A 19,104-nucleotide genomic window follows, 5' to 3' on the forward strand; every position below is an offset into this window, starting at 1 on the left:
CCCTGAGCTACACCAGTCAGGGCCCGACTTTTAATTTAGTTGGCAAACAGCAGCACTGAGAACACTTCTAAGTCAGGAGTATTAGCTGGAGAGCAGTCAGTTTGGAACGTGCACGCTCTGGGGCCCCTGCTGTGCAGCCCTGGCCAAGCCCCAACCCTTCCTCGCCTGGGTTTACCTGTCTGTTATGATTACAGGATCTTCCTCTTTTTAACAATTCTAGAAATTACTGGGTATTTTACAAATTCAGATGCCCTGTGACAGATGCAATATTTAAGCAATTGTTTTTTAAAAAACCTCTTTTATTGCCCTTTCCAAGGAGACCTGCAACAGGAACCGTGTACACTGCACACTGGAACAGAGACTGGCCCTGCTTTACTGCCGCCGCAGCTGCAGGGAGGGATGCTGGGGAGTCGGAAATGAATCTGGTTTCTGTCTCTACACAGGGAACATTTCTGGGCCAGCTTTTTAAAATGCAGAGTTAAGGTAAATGAAACAGGAGGTTGTATGATCGCCATTAAGACTCCATTGGTGTTTCTGAGTGTCTGCTCCCAAAAGGGCCACTAATAGATGAGTTTCTTGTATTACCAAGAACAAGCCTCTCTCGTCTTCCAAATGCTTCATTTACTAAAACACAAATAAATAGGTAAGAAATTACTGGACCAGCAAATTAAGACTATAATATAGAAAGACTAAGATGTATAAATAAGCAGTAAGTTTCTTTACCCTAGGGTAGAAATTTTGTTTATGAAAATGTATTTAACACTCAGTAAATGGGAAAGTATGTAACCAACTCAGAAGTTCAAGGTAATGTTCTGAATGAGCTGAATCATGTTTTAAATTGGTCTTTTTTTGTTATATTCTTTGCCTTATCTTGGAATTACCTAATCTACCTTGATAACAAATTTCTCATCCATTATAACAATGACTCCATCACTTCATTGTTCTACCCCTTAGAGTTCCTATTTTCTCTCTTTCCTGTCTGTGTATCATGTATACATAGAGAACTCTTTCGGATTTAGGATTCATTTTCTACATGGGCGGGAACATTCAGGAATCAGATAGTATGGCTTCATCTCACAGGACAAACCAGACTACGTCAACGTAGTAAATAAGCAGCCAGTTTTCAACTGGAGGAAACAGTTGAAAAAGGCAGATTTATTTATACTGGAAAGGGGAGGCCCATTCTGCATTTCCTTCCAGCTTTCCCATTAAATCTTTCAATTTTAAGATTTAAATTTTGTCAAATATATACTTTTAAATCACCTACATTTAAAGTATGAAGACAAAATTATTTGTGAAAAATATTTCCAAATTACATCTGACCCTACTTCCTAAGCAAACTGCTGTATGGATGAACACGAACCAATTTTGCTGAGCCACACATTGTGTTAAAGAACTCATTCAGAAAAAGCAGGAAATGAGGACTCTTACCTGAGGAGACTGTGCTTATATCCCAGACCCGAAGCCCTTCTCTCTGACCTCCAAAGGCATAAATAAATGGGAAATCAGGACAACAGGCGGAACAGAAGAGAACTCCCTGAGAGACGAGGACAGGAGGTCAGTGATTTCAGTCTTTATGAGAACCCTCACATAGATCCCTATTCCTTTCTACAACCACCTGCGGTTTGAATGGTTACTCAAAACCAACTCACCAGTGTCTCTCTCAAGCCTCCTGCAAAGGTAGTTCACAAGTTGAAAAGAACATTACAACGACAGGAAGCCAGACCAGTTCAGCCTGATGGGTATCCTGAGGATGTGTGTATGGTAAGCACATTTGGGTCTCTTATCTCCACTGTCGTTGTGTCTGTTATGGATTACTTACTAAACCTAAGTGGCTATTATTTTTAATTCTTTTAAAGCAATGTTGGTACTATAAAAATTCCTAGCCTACCTTTTTCCACAGACATTTACACACATATATTCAACTCGAAACAGCTGCACAGTGCTCCATGTCTGCAATTTCATTTACGTAACTCTCAGTGCCTGGCATATATTAGGTGTGCAATAAATACTTGCTCAAAGAATTATTTCTAAATTTTCTGCCACTACATAGTAATCGGTTTCAGTGTGATCAGAACTGGTTATACAAAGAGGTGGTAAACTAACCTAAAGAGCTATGGTGTCCTAAAGGTTCGAGATTTCCTGGGATGGTACTGATTTTAGGGTAAAAAAATGAGGCCATTCCACCAGCACCCTAGAAAACCTTCTCCCACAGCTCTTGTTCTGATCAGGCACATGTTTTGGGAACCAGACGGTAACTGATTTTCTCTCAAACTATCCTAAATCATAAAATTCTCACCAAATTTGGCTAAGATCAAAGCGAACTTCCCCAACAAACCCATATTTCATGCAGTGACTCCTAGAGAAAGACAAACAAGGCGGGTCAGAAGCAGAAAACAAAGACGCCCAGGGGGGTCTCACCATTTTCATGTCCCTGGAGTGCACCAGACTTGGCCTGTCTCCCAGTATGTCCCAGATCTTCACATACTTGTCTGCTGACGCAGTCACAAGACAGCCCTTGATTTGGCTGCTGAGATCTAGGCCTACAGGAAGATTGGTTCAGAGACGCTGAAATACAGATTTACTTCATAATAATTTAATAGAAATGAAAGAAACACTATTCTTGCTCACCAGAGATTTCATCATTGTGTGCATTAAGTGTAAAAATTGGCTTATCTGAACGCGCATCCAAATTATATACAAAGCCATCATCTGTACTGGCCTGGAAAGAGTAAAAGATAAGCAAGACTGTGCTGTATGATAATAAATTTTAACCATGGATAAATAATACAAATTATAGTGAAAATCAACCACACACCTGACTCACCTGAGGGGCTTACTGAAAGTTAATGTGGACGGAAGGAATTTACTTACGGAAAAGCCAAGTTTGCTCTTCCGTGGACTGATCCAGCAGACAGCCCGTTAGGCAGCTGGGTTTGAGGGGGAAGGTGTGGGAGGGGTGTGGACCGGGGTTAGAGAGGTGAAAGCACAGAGTGGTGGTCACACCTGTGTGAACAGAGGGGACGCGCCTGGAGAGCATGGCCACGTAAGTAAGGGTCAGGCTGAGGACGAGCTCACAGAGGAATCAAAGAGGGAGGAGGGAATAAGGAAGAGCGTCAGGGAAGCCAGGGATTAAATAGGGCTTCTGAAGACATGATCCATGCGGCTAATGTTTTGCTGGAGTCAATCAAGTAAGGATTGAAAAGTAGATTGCAGTGGGTTGTGACACTTGCAAGATAAAGAGACTTAGGCCCTGGCTGTAGTGGCTCAGTGGACTGAGCACTGGCTTGTGAATCAAGGGGTCCCCGCTTGGATTCCCAGCCAGGTCCCCAGTAGGGGGCATGCAAGAGGCAACCACACATTAATGTTTCTCTCCCTTTCTTCCCCTGTCTAAAAATAAATCAATAAAGTCTTTAAAAAAAAACAAAGAAACAGACCTAGTTAAGGATGAGAGAGACTTAAGCCTATATACTGGTGAAAAGCAAGTCAGTACAAGAAAAAGGGAGGGGTAAAAGGACAATTGATGTAGTCTTAAGACTGGACTGTTGTGGATGGGGACAAGAACAAGAAGGAGGAGTTCTCACCCTTTGAGATGAAACCACTTAATTCTGATCACTTCCCATTTCCCTAAATATCTGTGATTTGAGTACTGATGACCATTTACTAGCAAATAACCTCAGGAAATGTGTGTGCTTGACTGCTGAAGGCTAAAGTACAACACAACACTCAGATACAGCCGGGACCCCACTCCGATCTGGCGTCAGGTGGCTCAGCTGGGAACTGCACGCACCTCTGTGCACAGAGCTGAGCATCAGTGTTCTCAGAATCATATTTCAGGAACCCTCTGAAAGTGTCCTTATTTTAAGAAAACTGTTTTATAAAGAACTCTTTCATTTACAAAGCACTACACATTTACTTCAGGAAAATTAGGAAATACACAGATGTCTCACAATTTCTTTAATTACTCGTCCCTTCTGAATAAAAGCTGGGTTTTCCTCTCTCCATGGATCAGTGTCAATGGAATAGCTGGAAACGACCCGGCAAACTGCCATCCCACACACAGCTAGGGTATTTGTTGAAAGATCCTATACTTCTGTCCTATCTGGGAGGCAGTAATATATGAGTTAAATAGGCTAGTGTTCTCATTATTGGACTTCCATGTAAGTACTAGGATTTAAAATTTAAAAAACAGAAAAGAATATTAACCATGTTAAGTATTAAAAAAACAAAACAATGAAAATAAAATGTGTCATACTTTGGAACAGTTGGAAATTAGAAAAATCATTTACATGTTTACTATTTTTTGTGGCTGATCCACACCATTCTGTTGTTGAAAAATACTCTTTTTTTACTTTAAAATCCAAATACCTCACATTATTAATACGAAAAAAGCTTTTCAGAAAGTCTCTACAATGGAGTTAAAGAAAGTAAGTATTAGTAACCTGGGTAACCAGCATGGTAATCTGCATAGTCTTACCAAAAAATGGCAAGGTGAAAAGTGATTCCAGGTCAGTCTCTCAATCTGCCCACTGAACCGCCACATGCGGTGGCTTTCCTCCGGACTTCGGCAATCATACAAAGCCACTGACCTGCGCACGTAAAGGCAGAGTGAGGCTTTTCAGAGTTCCAACTCCCCAGTATGTTTAAGTCTACTTTCAATGCCCTGGTAATAAAACACTGTGAAGTCAGGGTCTAATCATTTAAAGCCTGCTTTGAGGTTCCAAAATATAGTAGAAAAGATGAGCTTTCACTAACTGATGGACTCTATCACTTGAAGGGACTGGTGACTCTGGATGTCCTAGTGACCATGACCTTCTCCAGGTCGAATTCTCCCCTTACAGGATGAATGGTCTCTCTTTCCAAAGGCCAGGACACTTTCTAATTTCCCTTCCTTAGTGGTGCTCAGGGCCGGACACCCATGTCTCGATCACACGTACTCTCCACAGCAGGGTACCGTGCGGGGGGAACCAACGGATAATTTTCTAATTTGTGTGAATTCCAACTAAAAACGTGAACATATTACTCTTTGAAAGGACAAGGAATCAAAATAAAGACCAGATCTCTGTTTCTATTAGCTGTCTTTCCCATTCACCAGACCCAGTCTGTGTAAAGCAGCACCATGTGTCTGGAAATTCCCCTGTGGCAGACTAGTGGGACCAATTCTTCACTTCTCCCTACATCCATGACCTCTGTCAGTGATGTGGGAGTTCTTCCCATAAAAGGCAAGTTCACTTCTCCATGAGATCTGTGTTAGCCAAGACAGTAAGACAGACATAAAGGTACTAGTTCTCAGCCTAGGTCTCAAGAGGCCTTGGCATCTCTGCTTGGGCTTTCAACCTCACCACGACCGAGCCCGCTGGTCCCAGGATACGAAACACGAGGAGAGCGCCAAGTCGCCATGGCCCAGCCTAAACAAACTGAGACCGCAGAGCTACCAGTAGAACACACAATAGATTGACTCGACCTTGCAGAGTCATGAAATTAAAGTTTTCAAGCCTCTGAATTTTGGGATGGTTTGTTTTGCAGCAATGGCTAATTCATAAACCCTCTAAAAGTCAAAGCAGTTGCTAGTTACGAGCTACATTAGTATGACAGAACCATAGTCCCTTGCAGAGTGAAAGGACCACAACTGATAAGGACAAAGGAGTAGACTAAAGATTTAAACACATGGCTGCCTCAATACTACATGTTCTGAGCACCAATGAGATTGAATTCTTTCTGAGTTAGTTCAAAAGGATAAGAACAGTAGCAGTAATTCTTGAGAGGCTTTCTTACTTATCATATGAGCCAGAAATCAGAGTCTGTGCTTCAAATGGATGAAACTGAAGAGTCTGGACCTAAAATGAAGAAACATAAATGAACAGATCTGCTTGTTTGCCGAGAGTCAATTTGGCAGTATGTTTCTCTTTGAAATGTGGTATTATTTAAAAGAACATAAGTGAACTGCATGATCAAAAGGACAAAACATATTTCTAGATAAAGGCTGACACTTAAGATATAATACAGCATGCCTCGAATTGTGTTTACTGGAATATTTATGTGCCTGAAATGTTAATGTATTAAGAAACAAGGGGAGAGGTCAACCGCATCCGGCCGACAGTCCCTGCTCCCGAGGGCCCACGCTGTGTTTTTAGGAGCCTTTGTGAAGGTGTTACAAGGCACCAATGTTCCCAGTCACTTCACCTTTCCACACCTGTTTCTGCAGCTTTTGAGATGGGGAATTATAACCATTACATGGGGCTCTGTAAAGGATCCAAGGAGACAGAATGTCGAAGTGCTATGTGATTCCCAAAAATCCATACATAAATACTAGGGGTTATCTGGAACGAATGTTTGTCTCAGATCTTTCAGAACCCCGTCCCCCCACTGACCCATCCTACCTTGTCTGTGTGCACAGCCAGGCTGGCTGCTGGTCTCCCCAAGGACATGTCCCACAGAATTACAGTGTTGTCAGCTGACGCACTTGCCAGCACATTTCTGAGAAAGGAGGAAACAAGGCAATCTTTTGAAGGTCAAGAGCATTAAATGTAAGAATTCCATTTACAGTAGCATGAAAAATACTTTAGAATAAATTTAATAAAAATGAAAAAATAAATTTAATAAAAATGAAAAAAAACAAAAAGAAATTTGAGACGTGTCAGAAACTATACAAGATTATGAAAGAAAGAATATCTAAATTAACAGGAAGATATTCCATGTCTGTGGGCTAGAAGACAATGTTAAGATAGAAACACTGCCATCTACAGACAGACCTACAGACTAAACCAATCCCTTTCAAAATCCAGCCAACATTTTGCAAAAAAACTGACAAGCTGGATTTAAAATTCATATGGAAATACAAGAGGTCCAAAATAGCCAAAATAATCCTGAAAGGAGAGCAAAGCTGGATAGAGTCAGTTTCTGATTTCAAAACTGCCTGAAAAGCTACAGGGTGATCGTAACTGCGTGGTGCTGGCGTTTGAGTAACACACGGAACAGAGAGACAATCTACGGGAACAGAGGCAGGTGCCCCTGAATAATGAGTCAGGTGCCGCATGTTTGAGAAATTACTGTGGCACAGTGTCTTGGCACGGTGTCGCAGTACAGTGGCTGAAAATCGCTGATCTAGGCTAGGTGAGGAACTGTCAACCAAACAAAGGAAAGAGAAATTAGAAGATGGGCAAAGGATCTGAATAGACATTTCTCTGCAGAACATCAAAATGGCCAATGAGCATGTGAAAAGATGCTCAACACCACTGGTCTTTAGTGAATGAAATTTAAAAGTGGGACACCACTTCCTACTCATAGGATGCCTACAATGAAAAAGACAGTAGCGAGCGTTACCAACGTGTAGAAAAGCTGACAGTCTCCTACAGTGTCTGGGAATAGCACTGGGAATACAAACAATATAGACACCGTACTATTTAACCCAGCAATCACACTTACACATATACTCAAGAAAATGAAAACATGTCCATGCAAAAACGTGTTCATGAATGTTTACAACAGCATTATTCATAATAGATAAAAAGTAAAGCCAAACTAAATGCCCACGAACTGGTAATAGACACACAAAATGTGGCATAGCCACACAAGGGAATACTTGCCAGTGATAAAAAGAAAAGATGTACTACAACGTACGACAGCACAGATGGACCCTGAACACATTATACTAAGTGACAAGCCAGACACAGATGCCCATGTACTGTATGAATCATTTCTAGGAAATGTCCAGAACAGGCAAATCCACAGAGACCGGACTGGCAGGTGCCAAGAGCAGGGGGGGACAGGACAATGAGCAGCGACCGCTAATGCATGTGGACTGCTCTTTGGAGTTATAAAAATCTGGAATTAGGTGGTGGTGATGGTTGCACAACTTTGTGAATACATTAAAAACCACAGAATTGTATGATCTGAGTATATCAATTTTAAAAAGAGCATTAAATACTATTAATAGGAAAAGTTCAACAGTTTACCTTTTCGGGGTCAAGTGCTAATAATGTAGTTTTATAACACAATGAAGCCCAGAAAACCTGAAATTAATTCTTGGTGTTGCCACTTTCTGGCTGTGAGACTCCGAAGCAAGTCCCACTTCTCCGCCTACCGACAAGAACGACACACCCACCTGCTCAAAGGGCCGCACGCACTGAATGGCTGAGAGGCAGCGGACCCGTGATGAGCGCTGGAAGGCCTTGGTGTGTCAGAGATTCAACGTCAGCTCAAATTCCCAATAACCGGTTTATTTACATACAGTGCCCACCAACAGCAAAAGTTAAAATTTCACAGTACATTTTTCATCCTACTTACTACAAAAACATCTGACTGAGATTCCTCCCACATTAAATTAAAAAAATATATTTATTTTTAGAGTGAGGGGAAGGGACAGAGAAAGATCAATGTGTGGTTGCCTCTTGTGTGCCCTGCCACTGGGGATCTGGCCTGCAACCTAGGCATGTGCCCTGACCAGGAACTGAACCAGAAACCCTTTGGTTCGCAGGCTGGTGCTCAATCCACTGAGCCACATCAGCCAGGGCTAAAGTTCTTACTGTATGAAGCTTAAAAACAAATGAAGCTTGAAAATAAACAATGTAAAAAAACCCCCCAAACTTCTGGATACTCCACCCAAGAAGAACACTCCAACAAGAGTGTGAACTAGCAGAGAACATGCACTTTGCTCCTGGAAGCATTTCACCAGAAACCGAGGTCCCACAAGTACCGATGCCAACGTGCTGTCTCTCACCATAGTCCCAAACTCTCTACACCACAGCACGGGAAGTATTTCAAAGCACCTGGCACCTTTTCAGTAAGGAAGGGGGAACGGAGAGTCCAGGGCGAAGCCGAGAAAGAAGAATTAGGAACAAAGAACTGCGTGGCACTGGAATCAGATGTGAGTGCAGATGGAGCGGGATGGTGCTGACAAGGGTCTAAACGAAACCAGGGAGCTGAGGCCAGGACAGCAATGGACGAATCAGTGGGAACACTGAGAGGGGTTCCATTACGGACGAACTCTCAGTTACTCAAAGTAACAGCTGCTGTAAGAACTGAGTGTACATAATGAGTGTGACAGTTCAGATTTGTGGAAAAGAGTGGGTTCCTGAAAGCCTGGCACACTCACTGGTAGATCTCTTATTTATCTGCCTCGTAGTCAGGTCCAGGCCCAATTCCCACAAAGCCCTAACAACTGCTTTAGCCCGGCAGCAGCAGACTCACCTGTGGAAGCTTACAAACGAAACGAAACGAAACAAAACCATCCCAACGGGCCCCTGCTCTGGAGCCACCGACTCAATCTTGGGGACCTGAGCCCAGGAACTTATCTTGAAGGGTTACCCAGAAGATTCTGATTTGCAGCTAAGTTTGGGAAATACCCGAACAACTTTCTCAGGTCCATTTCCCCAAATGGCTGTAACCCTGAAGTCTGAACACAAACAAGAAGGCAGGACATCCTTTGGCAAACCGGCACTCTGGGATCCTTAGAATACAATTACAAAGGGTCCAGTGTCGTGAAATGCTCAGTAAATGTGTCTCGAGTAATCCAGTTTGTTTTTACCCCGCAAGTAAGCTGCACTCCACCTAATGCTTACCTTCCTGCCTCCCCTCAAACCCACTGTGTTATGAGGAAAATGGCTTTGGGGATGACTGTTGTTTAAGGGTCGTTATAAAGACTCTGTGGATGCCACGTGCAGAAGAATGCAGCTGAACCCTTATCTTATGCCACATACAGAAGTTCTCTCAAAATGGACCAAAGACCTAAGAGCTAAAACTGTAAAACTCCAGGGGAAAAAGCTCCATGACAATGAATTTGGCAATAAATTCCTGGATGTAACACAAAAAGCATAAGCAACAGAAGTAAAAATAAACTGGGCATCAAAATTTAAAATTTTGTGCAAAGGACACCATCAACAGTTAAAGGCAACCCACTGAATGGGGGAAAATATTTGTAAATCTGATAAGGGATTAATACCTAAGAATACATTGAAAACTACAACTCAATAACAAAAACACAAACAGCCCAATTTAAAATGGGCAAAGAACTTGACCAGCATTTTCCCAAAGAAGACATACAAATGGCCAATAAGCACTTGAAAAGATGCTCAGTATCACTAATCATTAAGGAAATGCAAATCAAAACTACAAGTACCCCTTTACAACCGTCAGGATGGCTACTACGAAACAAAACAGAAACGAAAGGAACAAGTGTTGGCCAGAGCGGAGAAACCAGAACCTGTGAGACTGGAAAAGGTGCAGCTGCTACAGAAAACAGTGCCGCGGTTCGGCAAAAAGGTAAAAGCAGAACTATGACCCAGCAATTTCACTTCTGGGCACGTTTACTCAAAAAACCTGAAAACAGAGACTCTGACGCATACTTGTACACCCACGCGTTCACGTCTGTGTGAACGACAGCAACATTATTCACACAAGACCCAGAAGCAACTCGAGTGTGCGCTGCAGGAAAGAAAAGAGACACGGACAGAAAGACCCACAAGGCACAACGCAGGCATGAGGTCAAATCACAGTGGTCACAGTCCTTGACAAATCCGCCAGGGTTCATTGTCTTTACCTGATCAGCTTATTCCAAGAAAGGTCCAGGACAGCATCGGTATGCCCTTCTGCTGAAGAACTCTGTAATGATTGGGGAATTTTTACTACTTTGTGTATTAAAGTCCCCCCAAAATAAAAACTATGTTAATTTGAAAGATTCTCTAAATCTTAAGATTACTGTACTAATCTTTATTTTTTTTAATTCTCAGTTGAGGATATGTTTATTGATTTTGAGAGAAAGAGAGAAACATCAATCAGTTGCCTTCAGTATGCACCCCAACAGGGGATCAAACCCACCACCTTTTGGTGTACGGGCTGATGTTCTAACCAACTGCGCCACCTGACCAGGGTTTACTGTTCTGATCTTAAGAAAATCTGAAAACTAAGAAAAGGAAACATCTCGTTTTCCTGTTACTTTAGAGAGCAATAATAAATATTCCTTAGAGAAGAAACTATAGTTGTTCTAAATCTATGTGCTGTAATTCTAGAAATCAACTCCCCTCTGCAAACTTACCAGTTTAAAAGCTAGAGGAATTAATACATAGATATTTAGAATTCAACACAGTCAGGGTTAAACAGGAATTTTTTAAAAGTTCACATCAAGTATATTAGTGTGAATAGTTACTATAAATGAAGTACCTGAGAGTAAATTGGTTTGTATAAGGATGAATAATGTATCAACAGGTTTTATGCAGAAATCAAATTTTCCTTTGATGGGTAGTTTGAAACTAAAAACTGTCACTTTTTAACTGTCGTCTGGACTGTTCAATTAGACACCAAAAGTGTGTAACTGAAAAGGTGTGTGATCTTGTGCCTCTCCCCTCTAACCCCAGGACACTTATCTGTTTGTCACTGAGTTTAAATATCTATTAACTTGTTTACCTTTTTTCCTTTCTTTTTCTTCTTCTTGGATAGCTTACTTCCAAGTGTGAAGACTGGCTCTAAAGAGTCCACTATGTCGAGGTCCCACACTTCAATAACAGGGGTCATGTTGCCCACAGCAATGTAATTTCCTACGGGAGGAAATGATGTGTTTATGACTTGTAATGCAGTTACTGCTGATGAAACGCACAACCCTGCAGAGTGACCTGAGCAACGGCCCAGCACGGTTTCTCTAACTCGGCTGCATACACATCCCGAGTGCTGTTAAAATGCAGATTCTATTCAGCAGGTCTCGGGTGGGGCCCACGGCTGCCTTTCTAACCAGCCCTGATGCCAGTACTGGGCTTCTGGGCTCTCGGGCCACAGTCTGAGTGACCAGGGCCCAGTCCTTGGGCCCACGGTCCTCACTCAGCTAGCGGGAACAAAAAGCCCTTCCACGCTCACACTGTGAGGATGAGGACCTGATCAATCAGGAACATGAACAAGCTTTGTAAATAAGAGGTAAGGTTACGAGTATTCTCCGATTTCACCCGTATTAACGGAGCAACCAGTAGTATGCAGCTTTGGCTAAAAAGACTAACGTGAGAACCCAATTCTCTCCTCATTTTGGTTTTAATCGGTGTTTTCTGAGAAGGGCCCTGCCCCTAAATTCTGGCTGACAACACCAGACACACCATGCCCCTTTACCCGGGGTTTTGAGGAGCCCACCACACAGTTCTGCACCCAAATGCTTTCAGGCCCTGCTCTCCTGCTTGTGGAAAGTGTAGACACACACAGGCCCAAACCAACTATGTGACTGCGCTTTAACAATTACAGAACTACAGCTTTATAAGCCACCACTAATTCTGAAAACACTCATACAGACACACCACTTATGTGGCTAGGAGAAACACACAGGGCTGGGAACCACTGTGCGATCTTAAGCTTTTCAATTACCAGTAGAATCGTCTGGGCTAGGGTCGAAATTCAGCCACTCCACACTAAGAGGGTACGCAGACAGCAGTATGTCATGGTGTACGTAAAAAGAATCTTCTTCTTGATTATAAACTGCAAAGATTGAGAAAAGAGACTTTAATGCACCAGAATAAGAAATCACATCCCACTCGAAAGAACAGACACTCCCTGTTAAACCTGCAGGCGGCACCTGCTTGAAAGGAAACCCATCTGAAGGCACAAAAGGAGGTTCCCAAGCTGTCGCCACCAGGCAGGACGTCTGCACGTCTCAGACTGCCATCGCCTGGTGTGCCCCAGCTGGGAACAAGAATGCTGACAGAGGACTGCTGTCGGCCTGGACACACCACCTGCATGCTCACCTGCTAACCAGGTCCCCTCTTCCGGGTCACCCGTTACACAAAATAAACACTGATACGGTCTCCAGAAGGAAAACAGGGATACGCCGCAGAATGGCATTTCAGCCAACGACAGACCACACATTCAACAGTAGCCCCACGAGACTGTAACGGAGGCAAAGAACTCCCATCACCCAGAGACGTTGCAGCTGCACGTAAACGCTGCAGTGCAATGCGCTTCCCACGTTTGTGGTGATGCTGGTGTAAACAAACCCACCGCACCGCCGGCCGTGTAAAAAGCAGCACGTATGTTATATAGAGTGCATACGACTATGATCACCTTAATGACTATGTGACTGGTTTATGTACTTACTGTACTTTTTATCATTACTCTTTCTGCTTACTACAAACCTATCACTACAAATTATAGTTTTAATTCTTTGAAATTAGGATTGGTCTTTTAAAAATGTCACCAACATGTTTTCATGTGAAATGTGTATGAAGTTAGAATAACTTCATGTTGACATATCTGCAATTTGAAGCTTTATTTGACAACAGATCATAATGGGCTATAGGACAAAAACACCCTATTCATTAGACTTCCTGTAGGCAGCCTTAAAGGTCTAAAGTTACAGAAATTCGACCTAATGGAATGAAAGACAAAATAACCTAGAAGATGCCAATAAACATTACATTTAATCGTTTTAATTTTCAAACTGCGCTTCCTGTAACAGGCCTTTAGCCTGATGATCTCACTGAAGCCTCCAGTTTTAAGACAGAAAAACGGAAGAGAGCTGGGGAAGGAGAGTGCCGGGCAAGGAGGGTCTTATCTGAGGATGTGCGCAGAGAGACAAAAGGGCAAGAAAACAGCCACTCAGTTAATGTTTGTTGACTAATTAATATCAACATGAACATGGGATTTAAAAATTCAAATAAAAAAGAAAAATTCAAATCTCTGCCTACACTTCAGGGTCAAAGCAGTCACCTCTAGTTTTCACACGAACATTCCCTAGGAACGGAGAGGTGACCAAGATATTGTGGTTCCTTTATAAACGTAAACGCAGGCTTCTGTGTTGAATTTTTATGAAGAAAATAAACTGTACTGCGAAAAGGGAAATATCTGAAATGACGCTGGGAAACAAAGCAGGATGAAAGTCTGTCTGCTGAGTGCCCTCTGCCACGTAAAGAGCAGCCAGAAAGGAGACTGGAGTGCGAAGCTGGGGCGAGCAGCTGCCTGTCAGTGACGGGAATGCATATCTGTCTTGTATCTTTGTACAGTTTTACATCCAGGTTTTCTCCAATGAAGGGGAAAGTGAAAAAATGGCAAAAATGTTTAAATGAAAGATAAACCCTCGTCAGAACCCTCCTGGAGACAGGTTTCCATAAAGTTGGGCACCAAAGGGACAGACTCCACGTGACCAGGCACAACAACCAGGAAGCCTGCAGACTGTGCAGAATTTAACCCCGTGACAACATAAATGACAGAAGGCAGGATCTGATGCCAAACAATTCATAAAAGTAACCACTATGGTTGTTATCCACTAAAATGGACCAAAATCTTTCGGCAAGGGCTAAAGTGCTGCACTTACCATGTACTTCTAAATTGCACTGGTCCTGTTCAGCTCTACCACAAACTATGAGATTGTCACTGGGCTTAATCAAGAAATCCTCGCGTTCATACTGCTCCTAAGTGGAGAGACAACGAGTCATGGACCGGCAGCAGACAGATACTCAGTGGGGTTTGTGAAACACTCAGGGAAGAGAGTTGGAAAATCCACGTGAACATTTACCGTATCTTTCAGGGTCACATAAGGGTCTTGATCATTACTCCCATAGACTGTAAGACCCAGGAGAGATTCACCAAGAGTTTCGGTATCTATAAGAATTCACAAACTGAAATGAATCAAACAGTCACTCTGACAAACGCATTCCTTCTATGGCATCTTATCTTTAGCGTTAGAGCCCACTGTCTGTTTCATAGCTAACTTTGGGTCGCCCACAGTCGGGAAAGGAAAGAGTGGATAATAATAACAGGCATTTAAAACCCATTTATATTTGACCTTGGGATGTGTATCTGACAGTCTTGGAATTCATAATCTTCCAGTAAAAGAATTAAATCAAAGTGTGAAACTCCCTGAGAAGATATCTGAACTCTGTTCAGAATCTCTAGCTTGCTCCTGTAATCATTACGCCAAAGTACTGGAGAGGCGGCCTGCAGGCCCTAGAATGAAATCATCCCAAAACACTGGCATCGACACAGAATAGGCTAGAGCTCCCCGGTCAAATAAAATTGAGAAATGATGGCTTTCACTAAGCTAAATGGGTTTCTTTATTTCAAGATTTCTCAGAACCTCTGATATGCTAATTTGCCTTATGAATCTGAAAGAGGGGTTATTATATGCTTCACTAAACTTACCAAAAAATGGCATTCTTTTTGCCAGGGTGACACAGAGTTGATCCCAAGTAACACAAAACTCAGGAAAAGGAAGATACTTTTAACTGTCAGGGGAAGCTATTTTAAGGACATAGGACCCATAAGCAACAGACATAGGAATTTCTACCGGATGCAAAGAGACAGAGCCAGTGATCGGCAGGCTCGGAGGTTGTTAAGGGGCATGTGTGAATGCCATCCCCTCAGGTTGGGTTCCCTTCCTCTTTGTATTCCGTGGCACTTTGTCCCAGCAGGACAGTAGCAACCCAGAGTGCAATGCAAAAAAAAATACCCTCTGCATCCACTGAAGTACACAGTGGACCCCTGACTTCAGATAATGTGACTTACAATTTTTCAACGTTCTGACAGTGCAAAAGTGATACGCATTCACTAGAAACCAGCTAGGCTAAGTTACGATGTTTGGTAGGTGGATTAAATGCATTTTTTAATTAAAATACTTTTCAATTTATGATGGGTGTACTGGGACGTAGGCCAGTGGAGGTTGGGGAGCATCTGTATTAGAACGAAGGCTTCAGAGCCAGATGAGGTTCAAACCAAACCCCACTGTTCTCCAGTTGTGTGACACTGGGAAAGTCACTCCATCTTCCTAAGCCTCAGTTTTCTCTTCTGTAAAATGGAGGCAATAATTCCTCTCATGGCAGATGAAGGAAAAATGTGCTACAGATTATTATACTCGCTACTTTCAATAAAATAATACACAATACTAATTTTTTGAGACCTTAGGTCAGTGGGTTAGAGCTTATTTTCTCAGCTAATTTAGGGGACACGCTGTCTGCCCAAGCCTTGAGCCAGACGATGTGGCTGTCATAAAGGACACCAAAACCTCAGAGCAAGTGCTGGAACCCCAGAAGCACGGTCTAACGCACTGCGTTTGCGATTAAACACCAGAACGAACAAGCGAAGGCTAACCTGGGCCGCCTTCCTCATCGTATCTATCCAGCTCGTACTCGGCCAGCTCGTCCTCATCCAGCGCCCTGCCAGCCTCTCGGCTGCCGTCCTCCAAGGCCTCCCTTGGTCGTGCCTGGGTACGTGCGCTCTGCATGCCATCTTCCGAAGGGTCGCCCGTCTCCTCCTCCTCACTGCCACCTTCCTCTCTATGCCAACGGAAAGAAAACTCACCCAAATGGCACTCTTTGAAAACAAGACCACTTTGTCATCCTTATTTGAGACAGGTGTTTCATCTGGACTTTATTTACTACAGACATCAACATGCCTAAACTTACTGTAATTTCTCCTTTGCTTCAGCAATGAGACGTTTTACTTCTTCTTTACTAAGCTCTACCTACAAGACAGCAAACAATTTCATTATAATGTAGGTAAAGTATTCATTGTAAGTTTTTGAATTAAAAAGAAGTTGCAAATTAATGTAAAATATAACTTTCAGACAAAAAAACAAATATCAATTCAGACTTCCTAAATTAACATAATTGGGAGTTTTCACAGGTTCTTGCAATTAAGATCCCTGGCCCACTAAAGCTGTTGAAAAGTCATGTTCAGGCTACTCTTACTCTTTCCAGTCTTGCTCAGGAAGGCTGATTTGTATCAGCTGGCTTCTATGGTGGCCACCTCATTTTCTTCCAATTACTCTGACTCCTTCTTGGTCACTTTTCTCCATTTTCTCTTGCCTTGGTCTTCTGCTCTTTTCTGTGTTATCACCAGCAAGCACTCACTCACCATGCTGAACTTTCCTTGCAAAGCTCATTCATTCTCAAGGCTAAAACTACCATCTTAGCACTGATTACTCTAAACTTTCCCTTCTCTAGCCGTATATTCCAGTTCCCTTTTCCTCACTGCCTACACTCTCCATTTGGACATCCTGTTGAAAACTGAAGTTATTCTCTGCTTCAAAACTGGCACTCCTTCACACAATCGATGCTTCAGTTGCTTTCGGAACACCCCTATCACTGCTAACCTATAAGCTCCTTGAAGACAGAGCCCACCTGTCCTTGTGTGTCTAAGCACACAGTTCAGTGTTCATCTCATGGTAGGGATGCTTGATGACAGGTGATGGATGGATGTTTGGATGGACGGACGGACGAACAAAGGAATGAACGAACTAACAACCCAGTTTATACCAAAACGCCTGTAGCAATATGGAAATCCTCTTAAAGGATTGACACTCCATTGTTGGATAGCTCCAGAAATTAAAAGTTCTTAAATTTAATTAAACAATACTTATTTTTCTAATTTCCCTTAATGGCCTGAGTTTTCCTGTCTAGTATTTTGTAGAATAAATTCAACCTTTTCTTTCTATAAACTCTTCAAGCAACGGTTCCCAACTCGTCTGCACATCAGAATCACCTGGGAATCTTTTAACACTTTCAGGCTACACTCCAGACCACAACACCTGGGAGGAGGGCACAGGCTTCAGCACTTCCTGAAGATCTCCAAGTGGTTATAAGTATTTGAAAGGCTATTTGACCCTTTTTAACAACAATCTCTTAGTTCCCTCAATAATTTTAATGAGATAATTTCCTATCCCTATTCTATACTTAGGCACTGAGTGTCTACTGTGAGCCAGACACCAGAGACAATGGTGAATAAGACACAGTCTGTGCCCTGAGGAATTTACATCCATTGTTGCTAGTCCAATCCCTCATAAACATTCCACGTCCGAACCACTTACACTTCTATCACCCTTATCTGTCATCACTGGCCCAGTTATGCTACCGGAAAAAAAAAATCACCAAATGGCACTCTTCAATACCGACTCTCTTCCCCCTTCCTTCCCTTCTTTCACAGCACTTATTCTGACACATTACATACGCACAGGTCAACTTCATACAGACGGGGACTTACAATGCCTGGCACGCAGAAAGAGCCTAGTAAGTATTCGTTGAACCACCTACGAATCTTCATCTCTGCTACCGACCCACTCTCGTCACGTGCCACGTTTGCCTCTCATCCTCACAGCCCCTTCAACAGCTCACTGGAATTACTGCAAGAAATTCCTAACTTGACTCCCAACCTAGGGACATACAATTTCCGCGCCAGTTTTTCTATACCATAGCTTTCATCCTGCTTATTCCCCCGAACGCCAAGCACAGGAATGGAAAGTGGAGTTGCATCTAAGTACTCCCGATTCCCCTCATCCTAAAACGCACTGGGGTGTGGCTGAAGCTGCGGGGTCGTCAAGAAGGCTTTTTTTCGGGGGGTGGGATTTCTCGGAGTAACAACCTGCCTCCTTCGAGCCCAGGAGGTCCAAGCGTGCATGATTTGGGGGGTGGGGCTTGTCGGGGGTGGTGGGAAGGGACCCCGAAGAGGCGCAGTCCCAGACTACCCAGGTCCTCCGAGCTGCAGCCCCAATCACGAAAATACGGCTCAAACCGACTCCACCACGCCCAGTCACAACAGCCAGACCAGCGCCGCGTGTCCTGGTCGGGGTTCCCCAGCTAACTCAGGACACTGAAATTGGTCGCTCCCCCGACTTGTGAACGACCAGGCCTTACCTTGTCCGGCGTCTCTTTGGCCACTCCGCAGCGGACCCAGGCCACGCACGTCACTTGGCGGCTGCGGTTCATGGTCCTCGGCTCAGAATCGCCTCACGCCACAGACTGCCCCAGCGGGACTGGGACGCTCGCCGCCTTCTGGCCCCCCACGCTCCGGGACAAAAACCGAGAGCGCAAGCGCGGACACTACTTCCGGCGGCGGCGGCCGCGTCTGACGTCATTTGAAGGCGCCGGTGGGAAAGGAATAGGACAAAGGTGGGGAGCGGAAGCAGCCGGTCGGGCTATCCACGTGCCCTGTACTGTGTGGGTGTGCCGTGAGTGGGCTTTTCTGGACTGTCCCGCTTGTGATGGTGTCTGCGAGAGCTTCGTGGAGGCAGTAAATAAAATTGGAGCTTTAGGGATCAGAGGCAGATTTCCTCCGACATTTATTCTGCTTGCAGTTTCGTAGACCAAGCTGATAAGTGGTAGTTTATGTTTTTTCTTTTTTTAAAGCTATCTCTAAAATGAATTTGTC

The 19,104-nt window shown here is 43.4% G+C and overlaps 1 protein-coding gene across 1 annotated transcript; it reads right to left on the minus strand.

Moving 5' to 3' along the window:
* Positions 1 to 278: 278 nt before the first annotated feature.
* Positions 279 to 18,774, minus strand: PWP1 (PWP1 homolog, endonuclein). Its single transcript, XM_037160470.2, has 15 exons — positions 18,591 to 18,774; positions 16,365 to 16,423; positions 16,051 to 16,235; positions 14,480 to 14,565; positions 14,279 to 14,375; positions 12,337 to 12,447; positions 11,401 to 11,531; positions 10,538 to 10,599; positions 6,381 to 6,477; positions 5,776 to 5,837; positions 4,478 to 4,589; positions 2,632 to 2,722; positions 2,422 to 2,543; positions 1,432 to 1,537; positions 279 to 624 (listed from the first exon to the last, which is right to left on the minus strand). The coding sequence occupies exons 1-15, from the start codon at positions 18,660 to 18,662 to the stop codon at positions 515 to 517; spliced, it is 1,503 nt and encodes a 500-aa protein (XP_037016365.2). The 5' UTR covers positions 18,663 to 18,774; the 3' UTR covers positions 279 to 514.
* Between the last annotated feature and the right edge of the window lie 330 nt (positions 18,775 to 19,104).

This window comes from Artibeus jamaicensis, unplaced genomic scaffold (assembly GCF_021234435.1).
Source record: "Artibeus jamaicensis isolate MK-2021 breed Jamaican fruit bat unplaced genomic scaffold, CSHL_Jam_final contig_233, whole genome shotgun sequence".
Taxonomy (NCBI): Eukaryota; Metazoa; Chordata; class Mammalia; order Chiroptera; family Phyllostomidae; genus Artibeus; species Artibeus jamaicensis.